General features: G+C 41.8%; 1 protein-coding gene across 1 annotated transcript in view; it reads right to left on the bottom strand.

Moving 5' to 3' along the window:
• Positions 1-8,044: 8,044 nt before the first annotated feature.
• Positions 8,045-13,808, bottom strand: part of LOC144673120 (oncoprotein-induced transcript 3 protein-like) — a 42,561-nt gene continuing 36,797 nt past the window's right edge. Inside the window, exons 7-10 of the mRNA XM_078535105.1 lie at positions 13,210-13,305; positions 11,395-11,480; positions 10,640-10,694; positions 8,045-8,262 (exon numbers count right to left, since the gene is read on the bottom strand). Coding sequence (XP_078391231.1) covers positions 8,255-8,262; positions 10,640-10,694; positions 11,395-11,480; positions 13,210-13,305 — 245 coding nt within the window. The 3' untranslated portion in view covers positions 8,045-8,254. The remainder of the gene's footprint in view (positions 8,263-10,639; positions 10,695-11,394; positions 11,481-13,209; positions 13,306-13,808) is intronic.

The following is a 13,808-nucleotide window of genomic DNA, read 5'->3' as shown; positions in this document are numbered from 1 at the left end:
GGAGACATATGCGTTTCTTCCAATGGTGGCAATCATTGTGGGATTTTGGATGATCGGCTGAAACGCATTGAAGGTAATTGGCAGATAACCCGATGGAAGATGTGGAAAAAGTATTTATACACAACCTGTCCGTGTGACCTGTAAGGTGATTCCTGAAAGGGTAATGGAAGAAGGTGCAATGTTAAATCAAAAATGAGCGGTTTTGGACGTAATTGAACGGAAAAAAGAGCGATGGTAGAGCAATGGGGAAAGTGAAGAGATAGAGTGGGCAGTATTCGGCAGCAATTTCAAAGATCCAGTAGATGCTCAATGGGCTAAAAGGCCCTCTTCTCTGCAGATTGGCTCTTACCTTATAAATCGTTAACAATTATTTTAAACCTTCACCAGTTCAATCATTACACATATCAGTCTCTCTGATGGTTAACAAGAACCCGGCTTGGGTGACTGTCTCTTTACCATGCTCAAAGTGGAGGACAATCTTCATTGTGTGCATGTTATTAACTACATAATTGCTCCTCGATTCCAATAAAGAGCATCTGTGCTGGTAGAACACCGGAAATTCAAATAGCAAGAATAAAGCTTTCCACATCTTCTCTTAGGCACATCAGAGATTCAATGAGATAACTGGAGCACAGATGCTCTTTATTGGAACTGAGCATAATAGAGGTGAGCATATTTCACAGCAGCCACCGTAGATCAATATTGATTGGAACAGGAGGAATCTATTTCGCACTTCAAGCATGTCCCTCCGTTCAACTGACAGCAGTCTGATGTGTGCTGAACACCATCACCCCAATTTTATCCCATAACCATTAAAACCCTCTCCAAATGTAAACCCATCACTTCGGTTTCGGGCCCTTTAAAGAAACAACAAATAATGGTATTTTAGTTATTGTGGACTTACCCAGTCTCCACGAATATCATCTATGACAATTCTATAAGGAGTCCAATATCGCATAGCAGCGCAAACACTCGCTATTTTTAGGTGATGTCACTTTGAGGATCTGGATTAAATCCCTTTCTCCAAGATGTCACCTGACGCTAAATGAGGGCTCAACTCGGGCTTCAGTTCAAGCTTCCACATCGGCTACAGCAGAGGGTCATGAGGCCCGCCTCACCAGCAAACGGAATTGGCTTGTACATTTGTTCCTATTCCCATGCCGCACCACCACCCCCCAAAAACCCTATCACTACCCACAATAGTGGCCCACGGTTCAACCCAAAAAGCCTTAAATGTGCCCGCTGTCCAGAACTGATCCCAGTGACACGAGGAAACGAGGCTCTTCTTCTTTCATCTTTCCTCTCGAAGAGGTAGAGATATACAGCGATTTGAGAGTAAAAATACATAAATCACTACAAGTTGACCTATATGTTTACAGGTTGTTAAAAAAATCCAAACCAAAGACTTGTCTTCATGCCTTAGGGGATAGAATTGAAAAATCGGAAATATATGCTGAACCTGATTAAAACATTTGTTGACCAAACGTAAGCGATTGAACGCATAGTCAACATACATGGTTATAAAAGCGATACAGAGGCACTCGCGCAGAGAGAATTGATAAGGATGATACCAGGAATGTGTGGCTAAACATATCAAGAGGAATTTTCAGGCTGTGGCTCTTCTCTCTGGTAAACTGCAAACGAGTCTCCGCAATGGCACAATAGAGGTGTTTAAAATGCAGGCATTTTTAGGGATTGGATACAGAGAGAATATATCTCTTGTGGGGAGGGACGCAACTAAATGGTCATCAATGTACGACAATCAGCAAATTACCCAATAGGGAATTCAGGAGAGACCTCATGTCCAGAAAGTCGTGAGAATGTGGAACTCGCTACGAGATGTGATGGTTCAGATGCACATTATAAAACTCTTCAAGGGGAAACCAGGAAAGCAGCTGAGAGAGAATTGTATATTCAGATTGTTTAAGGGGGGAGAGGAATGAATGAATGTAAGTCTCGTGTTTCGTTATCTAGGTACCACACACCTTGTGATCAAATACATTTTTGAAGTGGCGTCTCATCCCTCTCAAGGGTGGAGGCATGAGAGGGACATGTCATTTTCTTCGTATTTATTTCTGTCGGATTGTGTTTCTAAAAATTGGACAGTGGCTTTACAAACGAGCGTGGCTGCAGGTAAATGGCATGTTCACTGGAACATGATGAGGAATATACAATGTGGGTATCTCCTGGAACTGAGTGTGCCAGGTTGAACACAATGGTGCTGGAATGGTGTCCTGAACTCAGAGGAACTGCCTATAAACAAAATTTTAATTGGCTCCTGATCAGGTGACGAAGGCTGTCTGTGAGAGCAGTGAGTAGAGAGATCCTTGCCTGCAAAGAGAACAGACCTAAAATTTATTTTTCCTGTGTGTGAAGGGGAAAATCACCAGCAGAGACATTGAAATTTTAAACCATTGAACGACAGACTGAAAGTGCTGGAAAACCGTCTCATGTCATCAACAATGCACTGCAAGGAAATTGGGAAGACATCAATCAAAATGAACCCATCTGACCCCGAACTCTGGATTGGTGATATTGAACTGTTTTATCTCACCTTTGAAGACCATGCTTTGTATGTTTTATATTTGTCTGTGTTTGTGTATACGGATTAAGAACGCATAGAAGGTGAAGTTATAGAGTTAAAAGTTAACAGCTCATGTTTCTTTCCTTTGCCACTGGTTAGTACCACTCGTTAATACACAGTAATTTACGTGTTTAGTTTACAAGCCTGCTGTTCGTATTCTGTTAACCTAAATTAAACAGTTAGGTAGAATTGGGCAATTTTGTGGTCTAATCAAACGTTTTCACATTGTTCTCGCCCCCCCACCCACCCCCCACCCCTACCACCCCCGCAGCAGTGGGGCTTAAGATAACAGTTCACTGCATCCAGTGAGATATGACAACCAACACTTTTAACAACAACTTCAACATTGAAAGAAACAACAATTTCATAAAGAACGGCAATTTTCAAAACCACCAACACATTCAACATCAGCATCAAGATATAAACACTCCAAAAAATACGATAACAAAGTCAACATTGAAAAAATATGATCAAATTCAACAATAACCTTAACATTGGAAAACACCAACAGTTCAACAACATTATCAACATTGAAAAACATCAAAAAAAATCCAACGACAACCAAAACACTGAAAAACATCAACAAATTCAACAAACAAGATTTCAAAACAAAAATAAATTCAAAGGAAAACTTGTCATTGAGAATCACCGACAAGTTTATCAACAACCTCAGCGTTCAAAGTGCCAACAAATTCAAAAATACACTTAAATTGAAAAACAGAAACAACTTCCAACATTTTGTCGTTGAAAAAAAAACCAAATATAACAGAACCTCAACATGAAAAAGCACCAACAAATACAAGAAGAATAGGCTGCAAAACAAAACAACAAATTCAACAGCAACCAGAAAATTAAAAACAAATCAACAATTCAATAACAAGCTGAACAGCGAAAACAACAAGATACTCAGCAACATCCTCAACATTGAAAAACCGTAGAAAATTCAACAACCAGAATATTGGAAAACAATCAACAAACTCAGCAGCAATACTGAAAAACATCTACAAATTCAACAAACAAGAGTGAACAACACCAAAACATTCAAAAACAAACCCGCAATTGAAACCGAGGAACAAATTCAAGAACAACCTCAAGATTGAAGTACAACAACAAATCCAACAACAAGTTTATCACTCAAAACACGAACAAAATCAACAACAACCACAAAATTGAATAACGCCCACATATTCAAAGCCAACCTCAACATTTACAAACAAATTCAGAAACAACTTCAGCATGAAGCAAACTAATAAATTCAACAACAGCTTCAACATTGAAAAACACCAACACATTAAAAAACAACGTCGGAATTGAAAATCACCAAGATCAACAACAGCCTCAACATTAAGAAATATAAACACATTCGACATATACTCAACATTGAAGATCACCAAGATCAACAACAGCCTCTACATTAAGAAATATAAACACATTCGACATATACTCAACATTCACAATCACAAACAAAGTCAACAACAACCTCAACATTAAGAAATATCAACACATTCCAAATACCGTCAACATTAACAAGTACCGGGATGAGCACTTGGCACGTCCTAACGTTCAAGTCTATGGGCCAAGTGCTGGTAAATTTGATTAGGCAGGTAGGTCACGTTTTTCTCACGTGTCGGTACTGACTCGCTGGGCCAAAGGGCCTCGTCTGCACTGTGTGATTCTCCGATTATGTGAATGAACAAATTCCACAACAACCTGAACTTTTGAAAGTCAATAAATTCAGCAACAAGCTCAACATTGAAAACAATCAACAAATTGTACAACAACATTGATATTGACAAAGAGCAACATGTTCAACAACATCAAAATTGAATGACATGAACAAATTCAACAGCGGGACATTGAAAAGCTAAAACAAATTCAACAACAAGCTCAACACTGAATAGCAACAAAAAAGTCAAGAACATCAACATTGAAAACATGAACTAATTCAACAAAAACCCTCAACAATGAAATAACGCCAACAAATTCAGCAACAACTTCAACACAGTATATTACAAACAAACTCAACAGCAACAGCAAAGAAAAAATGAGCAAATTGCACATATTCAACATTGCAAAGCACCAGCAAATTTAACAAGATTGATAACCACCAACAAATTCAAAAAGAGCCTCGCCGTTGAAAATCACCAAAAAATTCAGCAAGAACCTGGTCATTGCAAAAGACCAACTAATTCATTAACAATCTCAACGTTGCAAAACAACAAATAATTAATACACAAATCTACCTTGAAAAACACAAACAAATCCAATAATAATGTTAACATTGCAAAATTCCAACCATTCAACAACTAGGTTAATACTGAAATACACAAAGGGATTCAACAACAACTTAAACATGGAAAAATCTCAACAAACATAAAGATAACGTCCGCATTGAAAATCACCAACAAATTGAACAACAACCTCAACATTATGGAAGACAAACACATTGAAGAACAATTTCAACACTGAAATGGCCAAAAGGTTCATCAACGTTAACATTGAATAACAGCAACAAATTTAAAACTAACCAGAATATTTAAAAAAACATATAAAGAAACTTATCAAGAACAAAAACATATCAAGAACCAGAATATTGAAAGCACATATCAAGAAACACCAATAAATTTGAACTGAAACACAAATTGAAAATCACCAACAAATTCAAGAACAACCTCAACACTGAAAAACACCAACAACACCAACATAAGCTTATCATTGAACACATCATAATATTCAAAAACAAGCTCAAAATTGAAAAACAAGCACTTATTCAACCAAAACCGCACTACTGTGAATCAAATTCAACACCACATTCAACACTGAAACAGACAAGCAACTTCAACAACAACTTCTGCAATGAAATCACCAACCAATTCACAACAGCTTCAACGTTAAGAGACACCAACAAATTCGAAAGGGATCAGGAGCAGAGTGACTTGTATGTGGATGTGCATGAGTCCGTCAGGGTGGCTGCGTGGGTTCAGAAAGTGGTGCAATCTCCTTCCCGCATCCTGGGCTTCATGAGGAGAGGCTTAGAGTACGAAAGGAAGATGGAGATGTTAAACCTTCATAAAATGCCGTTTCGTCCTCAGCTGCAGCATTCTGTGATTCTACGATTGAAGAAAATACCTCAGATGCTCGAATCTATCCACATTACTGTAATCACTAACCCGTGGTGCCACTTTAGCCTGTTTCCTCTGTACCCTCTACAGATTCTTCTCATTCTTCCTAAAGTGCGAGGTGCATTATTCGGCACAATACTATACATACAGCCAAACTAGTGTTTTGAATGTATGCGGCCTAAATTGTGGAGTTTGTCTCCATCCATCAAAGTGGAGGTTCCGTCTATTTTATTAACAACCTTTGATAACCCCGCCTGCCCTGTTAAATTATTGGCCAGTGGCAGCCAAGCTCGCTGTGTTCCTCTACCTCCAATAAAATCGCTCTCAATAATAGCAGTATGGTACTTTGATCATTTGACCTCTCAAATCATACAACATAATACAGATCCACAATTTGTCATTTCCGGTAAAATAAATTGAATGTATCAATGGTTATTGTGACAACTTTGAAAATGGCAATACGTTATCAACAGAACTTTTCTGCCAGCTTGATATATCACTGCCACGTTCACGTTTGACCGATTTGCTATATTTTTATTTTAAGAATCTAATAGGTGTACCGTGCCATATTTAATGAATTGCTTATAGCCACCCCAGATTCTGTATTGAACAACTCAAATATTTGCCTGACGTTCTACTTCTGCATCCCCTCTTTACGCTATTCGGTCCCTCAAAAACTCTCGTACATCCCAGCTGGAACAGGTAAATGTACCAATTGAGTGGAGTTCAAAAAGGATTGGATGAAAGGGCTAACTGAACCTATTTGTTCATTGGCTGGAATTAATGTCAGCCTCCATGGATCCTTCCAGAAACTGCTAAGAAGGGAGTCTCCTCATTCTGTTAGCTCATAATGTGAGTGGAAGCTTCAACCATGACTAACAGGGATGTGCTGTTCCACGAGAGGGGGAGACTACATCACAACCTGAGAACAATAGGTTGGAATTTTCCTACAATGGATCAGGATGTGAAAACAATAGATTGGAATGTTACAACAATGGATTAGAATCTGAGAACATTAGATTGAAATTTTGAAACAATGAGCAGGAATTTATCAGCGGCGCTGTATTAAGTTTCTACATATTATAATTGGATGGCACTGGAACACTGGATGAATTGCACGCTCCAGGTTAATCAGGCCGGTTACTATCCCAACCTCGCTATTATTGGTGTCGCTGCCTCAGTATCACTGTATATGAACATTAATTGTATGAACCATGTTTAACTGCATTACTTTCCTCCATCAACATTAGAAGTGTTTCGAGTTTGCAACTATTTTCAACCAGTACAGGTAAGCAAAGACATGAGGGTTATGATTATCATCGAATTCCGTAATTTCAGCATGAACTTTAATCTATTCTGTCTTCCACCATAAAACAGACATTTCGCTTTATTAGGACTTCTACAGCACTTTCAATAGGTCACTAGATGCAGTAACATAGCAGAACATTTCAGCGCCTTCAGGAAAACATATATATTTTTTAAATTAAGCACGTTGCATAATTCCACTGTTTTCTCTGTTCCTTGCAGTAAACGTATTGACGATTGTGATCTTAACACGTAGAAATTGTCGCCTCTCTAAATGTGTCAGTCGCTACCTGGTGTCCATGGCAGCAGCAGATCTACTGGTTATTATTTTCGACCTGATATTGAGACACATTCCGATTGTTCATTGGGAATACATTAATTTCCTATGGGCCTTGCGTGTGTGTAATATCCATGCCGTCCTGCTTTAGGCATCCACTGACAGCTCTGTCTGGTACACCGTCTCTTTCAACTTTGATCGGTTTGTGGCCATTTGTTGCCAGAAGCTGAGAATTTAATATTGCAGGGAGAAAACCGCGGCTGGGGTTCTGGGAACCGTGACTGTGCTGAGCTTTTTAAAGAATGTTTTCTGGTATTTTATGTTATCAGATTGGTATTTGCTGATAAACAGACCCTTGTTTTGTATTGTGACATTAGAGGTTCAGCTCTCCAGGACCTGGGTAACGATAGAATTGCTCCATCACATTCTAACACGGTGTGTTCCATTTTTCCTGATTCTGATGCTCAAGGTTTTCACAGTCAGACACATTATAGTGAAGAGCAGAGCCCGCAGAAGAGTCCGGGCTCACAGAAGTAGGGAGAATCCCAGAGACCCAGGAATGGTGAATTGGAGGAAATACATCATTATACTGTGTGTTTTCTCAGCCAATTTCATCCTGTTGTGGGCGATGCTAATGGTTTTTTCTATATGGAGGCGGATGTTTTACATGATCCCTGTTCCGCAATGGATGGGTGAGTAGGTGCGGGAATTGGGCTTCATGCTGCAACTCCTGAGTTGCTGCACATAGAGTTGGATGTACTCTGTGACACAGATTAAGTTCAGGGAACATTTGAAGAATGTGCTGAAATATCCCTGTTCTACAATTTTTCGATGCTTTCGATCCTTTGAAGAAATGAATCACTGAGAGTTTCCACTATTTTAACATTTGTTTTCTTTCTAGCTGCAAGGCGGCGAGCTGCCTTTCTTTTGACAGAATGGGGATTGGTCCGGACCCCGGGCTGTCGCCTAATGCTCTGGTAACAGAGGGGTTGGTGGAGCCTTTGACTATAGTTAGAGAGCCGGGAGGGCTCTGCTGGCCCGAGTACAGTGAGGCTGGTGGTATTGCTGTGGTAACAGAGGGGGAACGGGGCCTGTCGCTCTCGTGTCAGTGAGGGACACCTGTCGCTTGTGGATGTAGAGTGAGGCATTCCCTCTGGCTCTGTTGGCAGAGGGGCGAGCGGATTCTATGACTCTGGTAAAAAAAGAGGGGAGGGCGCTTTCTCGATGCGGAAAGTGTCAAGCTAATATCCGTCTTCATGGCCACTGGAGGGGCCACGGTGTAATCTCAGTCCTGGAGTCAGCTGTCTCACTCTATGGCCCTCATACATTAGTTTCCTAGATGTAGAGGGGGCGGGGGGTTAAATGCCATCGTCGGCCTGCAGGTAAATAAGAACAGGAAGAGGGAAATACACGCCACTGGGGCTGGGTGAGGCTGATTCTACTACAGGTTCACTGGGGAAGAGTGAGATGTACCAGGGAGATGGTGGGATGGGATGTACCATGTTCACCACTGGAGGATTCTTATGAAATTAAAGATAACAACAATTTTTTTTCCCAAACTCTGTTTTTTTTCAATATATTTTCTATTGACAAAGAATCTGAGAGAAATTGAGAAAATTACCATGAAGACATATTTAATGAAAACCTTTACCAAGATCCAATGTGTCGGGTCAAACATTGCCAATGTATTGCAAAGGAATAACTGAGTACAGCAACGTTTACCTACTTCCATACTGAACGGGATTAGAGCCTGATAATTTAACCAAATGTGCACATCGTTGTCTGAAATAATCCCCAACTACCATCTCCAGCCCATAACTCCAGTGGGGGATGAGGAGAGAGTTCGTGCAAAGGGTCACGTGGTAAAGTAGCAAATGCACCACCCGAGTGAACTTAGCACCCCGCTGCAAACTTCAATGCCTTTCAACATTGTTCAATATTCACACTTCATCAATCTGTTTCCAAATGCAGCCATGCAGTAAATTAACTTCTCTGAGATGGGCTAAGAGCAGCGCCTGTAGAGGCAGTCATCGTCCAGCAGAGGGTGGGGTTGTATCACTTTAATCACAAGACAGTGAAAAGATTTTGAGAAGAGGCTTTGACTCTGGGGGCTGGGAATTTGGAACCAACTCATCACTCACACTCCCATACCTTCCTGATAGTGACCCTCGCCACTCAGTGAGCAGCCGTTAAAGAGAAAGGGAGAGAAGAAAGGTGTCAGGTGATCCAGCCATTCCAGTAAAAGTTGAAAGAGCTTCCTAAAACGTTCATGTTAAGCGTTCAGAAATTTATTGAGCACATAACTCAAGCAGTAGCAATTACACACAAAGTTTCAAATCAAACAAATTTCACATCACAGTGGGTTATCAGTGATGCAAATGTGTTCCAGTTGTAAGTTGAATATTCAGACATTCAAACCATTGGAATTGGAATGCTCTTTGCATTCTGCAACTTTATTGATGCCTTTCCAGCTGAGAGACGTCCTTGTCTGATTGCCCATCAATGGAAGCTCAGCTTGCTGACCTGTGCAGTTTGAAAGGATTACTCATTAAGGTCAATGCGTCATTTCACAACATTTCTATTGATGGCCGTCAGTGAAAATGTAGAAAAAAAAACATTACTTTTCACTACGTCATGAATATAATTCCGTCCAAGGAATCCACCTCTTATCAGTCACTTCACTTAATTCAGCTGCTCCCCTTACATTTTCTTCTGTCACACCAACATCATAGTAAATTTATACAGCAGATCTAACACAGCTATTGTCAAACTAATTTACTCTTACATTCAATATAATCTTGACTTGTGAGCCTATATTTGATTCTGCAAAGCCCAGCACTAAATTATTCCCCAATTCTAAAGAAACAATGAATAAGAACATCGTAACTTCCCAGAGGCTGTCCTTCAACAAAGGACTATCTGTTGTCCCTGTGCCCATTCTCAGTGTCGACAGTTCCATGAAACTTTAGGGTCTGTACAAATTTGGAGATCTTTAATCGAAAACCTTCATTAAACAGGAGATCACATTAATCCTGAAAGAGGTCGAAACTGGAGGGCCAGCCTGGCTTCAGGCTGGCCAGAGGTCACTGATCTAAAAGAGGGGCCTAATTCTATATTTAACAAAGCAATGGTTGAAAGCTCCCCCACTCCTGCAGTATGGAGCTGAATCAATAGCAGTACCAGAATCACGCACGACTAGTATATGATCACTTTGCTGACAGATTCATTGCGTTAAAGATGCTGACGGTTAAGCAGAGCCGTCATCGAGCGAGCGAATACAGCACACGGAGATAGGATCACGGCTGCTCGGTGACACTTTCTATCTCTTTCACGGTTCTGGAGGGTCCACACCTGAGCACTGAATGTCTTCGCGCTTCAAGCCGACTAGACATTGATCCTTCTGGAGCTGCCGCAAAGAGAAGAAATGATGGGTGAGTGACACAATCAAGGGAGGGATTGGCCAAGATGATTGGATGTGAATGAAGTGGATTGATAATGAGAAATAACTAATCTTTAAAATTCATTCGTGTGTTGTGGGCTTCCAGGTGGTGGTTTTCCCTTGTATCTACTGCCCTTGTCCTTCCAGATGCTGGCGGTCGTGGGTTTGGAAGATGCTGTCTAAGGAGCCTCGGTGAAATCATGCAGTGTATCTTGTAGATGGTACACACTACTGCTACTGTGTGTCAGTGGTGGAGGGAGTGAATGATTGTGGCTGGTGTGGGGGTTGTGGGTTGGGGCAATCAAAAGGGGCTGCTTTGTCTTGAACGGTGTCAAGCTTCTTGAGTGTTGTGGGAGCTGCACTCACCTAGGTAAATGGGGAGAATTCCCTCACACTCCTGACATGTGCCTTGTACATGGTGTACAGGTTTTTGGGTTGGTCAGGAGGTGTGTTGCTCGCCGCACAATTCCCAGCCTCTGAACGACTCTTGTAGCCACAGTATTTCTTGGCGAGTTCAGTTCAGTTTCTGATCAATGGGCAGTAGAATAAACAGAGTGTAAATTGGAACAGTAATCTGAGGGGGGAGCTCCAGATCAGTGGATGCGGAGTGTGAAAGGAAGGATCCGGTTTATGTCAAGTTTGTCCTGAGTGCAGTGCATTCTCTCACCCGATCCATAATGATGTCCCTCGCTCTCTCTTCATTGAGCCCTCGTACTGAAGTGACCTTCACGCGAATCGTCTTGAACTTAGTATCTAACACAACAGTCACAACAGCAACAGGTTAAACATACCCTGAATTTCACATAAGGCACAATTTGTATTTAGAAAAATCACTTCCGTTTAAGATCTGCTTCCTCTAATCCTCTTTATCGTCCCCTTTTACCGTTTTCCCTCTCCATATATCTCTTCATCTCACTCCATGTTATCTCAATTCTATGATTTCCTTATTATCATTCGCTTTACTTACTCTTCAATGTCAGCCCCTTGTTACCTCTTATATCATTTTCATCCCATGTTTACGTCTTGTCAGAGAGAATGAGAAAGGGATAGGGAGGGAGAGGCAGACAGAGAGATGAAGCCACAAGTGACACAGAGACAGAAAATTGAGTTAGAATCTCAGTAAATGTTTACAAAGCTGCAGGCCGTGTTTCCATCGATATCACAAAAAGCGAATAGGCTGCTTTGTTTTATTTTAATTTGTTTTGTGTCTGCATCGCGGGCTAGGCCAGCATTTACAATCCACCCATAACTGACCTTGAGAAGGTGGTGAGCAGGCGCCTTTTTGAAGCGATGCAGTGCGTGTGCTCTCCATTCTCAAGCGGCCTCACGCAACTGAGTGGTTGCCTGGGCCATACCAGAGGACAGTTAGGAGTCAGTCACATTGCTGTGGAACTGGAGTCACATAGCATCCAGAGCTGGGAGGGATGGCAGATTTCCTTCCCTAAAGGGACATTCCGGAAAGACAGGGTTTTGACAGCGATTCGGAATTCTTAGTCAGTGCAAGGAATGGCTTTCTAAAAATATTTCTAATCCAGAGTTAGACAAAGTTTTTGTGTCTCAAGATATCAATGGATATGAGGAGCGGGCAGGAAAGTTCAGGTAAATCCCAAGATCAGCCACGATCGTATTGTTTGGTGGAACAGGCTCGAAGGATAGAATGGTTTACTTCTGCTCCTATGACTTCTGATCTTCTATTCTGGACATCCTCACTTCCTATTTAACCTGATTTCACTGCTTCACCACAGCGAATCATTCTGTACCATTACTCACCAAGGGATTCGTCAGAAGTCCTCAGCTGCAGAATCTTCTACATTTCAACTGAGAAATGAATTCGCCGGGTCCAAACTCTCCAAATTCTCAGATAAACCAGCAAAACTAAAACTTCAGCATGGAGCGGGGAACAGGAGAGAAGGAACATGCGACAAACAACTGAACTAAGCGATAAGAGATCACAGAGTGAGAGAAACAAGTGTGAGAGTGAAGATATGTGACTGGAAAATGGAGGAAGAGAGAAAAGGGGCTGGATTAGGCTAATTATACAAAATACCCTCAATCACTAAATTCCAATGTGCTGACTCACTGCGTCCAACTGCCCATATTCACTGCATCCCACTCCCCAAACTGACTACGTTCAACACCCATCAGTCACTACGTCCCGTTCCCCTCACTCACTGCGCACCACTCCCCTCAGTCACTGCATCCCGCTCCCTAAAGGCTGTGCATACAACTCCCTTCAGCCCGTGTCCCACTCGACTCAGTCACTACATACTTCGCCCTGAGTCAACGCATCCAATTACCCTCACTGACTACATACCACTCCCTTCAGTCAATAAATCACACTGCCCCCACTGACTACATGCCACTCCCCTCAGTCACATCATCCCACTCCCATCAGTCAGCACATCCCACAATCTGCAGTATCAGTTTGCAGCGAACACATTTTGTGAAGATTTTCTGCAGAATATCATCTCCAGACTGCTACCTGATATTTCACATCCTTTCTTGCTGGATGATTCAGGGAGAGTAGATTTTCGAGTCGAGTATTCCTCAGATTCCGGAGTTGGTGTTTTTCCTGGATCTGAAATGAAGCAAGGAGAGATGGGAGATTGCAGAGCACTTGTCAGCCCAAGAGACCATGCTACTGGTAGCAAAGTTTAGAAAATGTTTCAATTCATAATTATATAATTTGGAATACACAAATGTTACTCTGCTCTGTCACACCTGATTTTACCCCAGTCACTAACTCCCAGTCCCCTCAGTCGCTGCGCCCCATTGACCTCACTCACTATATCCCACTCCCTCCATTCATTAGAGCTTTCTCCCCTCATTCGCTCTACCCCACTCCCCTCAGTCACAACAACTCTCTCCCCTCAGTCACTAAGTCCTACTCCCCTCATTGACTACTTCCCATTCCCCTCACGGATTGCTTTCCGCTCCCCTCACTCACTCCATCTCACTCCGCTCAGTCATTGCAACCCGCCCCCTCAGTAGTTCCAACCCACAGCCCTTAGTCAGTGCGTCCCACCCCCGGAATCATTACATCACACTCCACTCAGTCACTGCATCCCAGTCATCTCCTTC

The sequence above is a fragment of the Cetorhinus maximus genome, unplaced genomic scaffold (genome assembly GCF_964194155.1).
Source record: "Cetorhinus maximus unplaced genomic scaffold, sCetMax3.hap1.1 HAP1_SCAFFOLD_288, whole genome shotgun sequence".
In the NCBI taxonomy this organism is placed as follows: Eukaryota; Metazoa; Chordata; class Chondrichthyes; order Lamniformes; family Cetorhinidae; genus Cetorhinus; species Cetorhinus maximus.
Note: the sequence above shows the minus strand (reverse complement) of the source record. Positions and strands in the feature narration are given on the sequence as shown.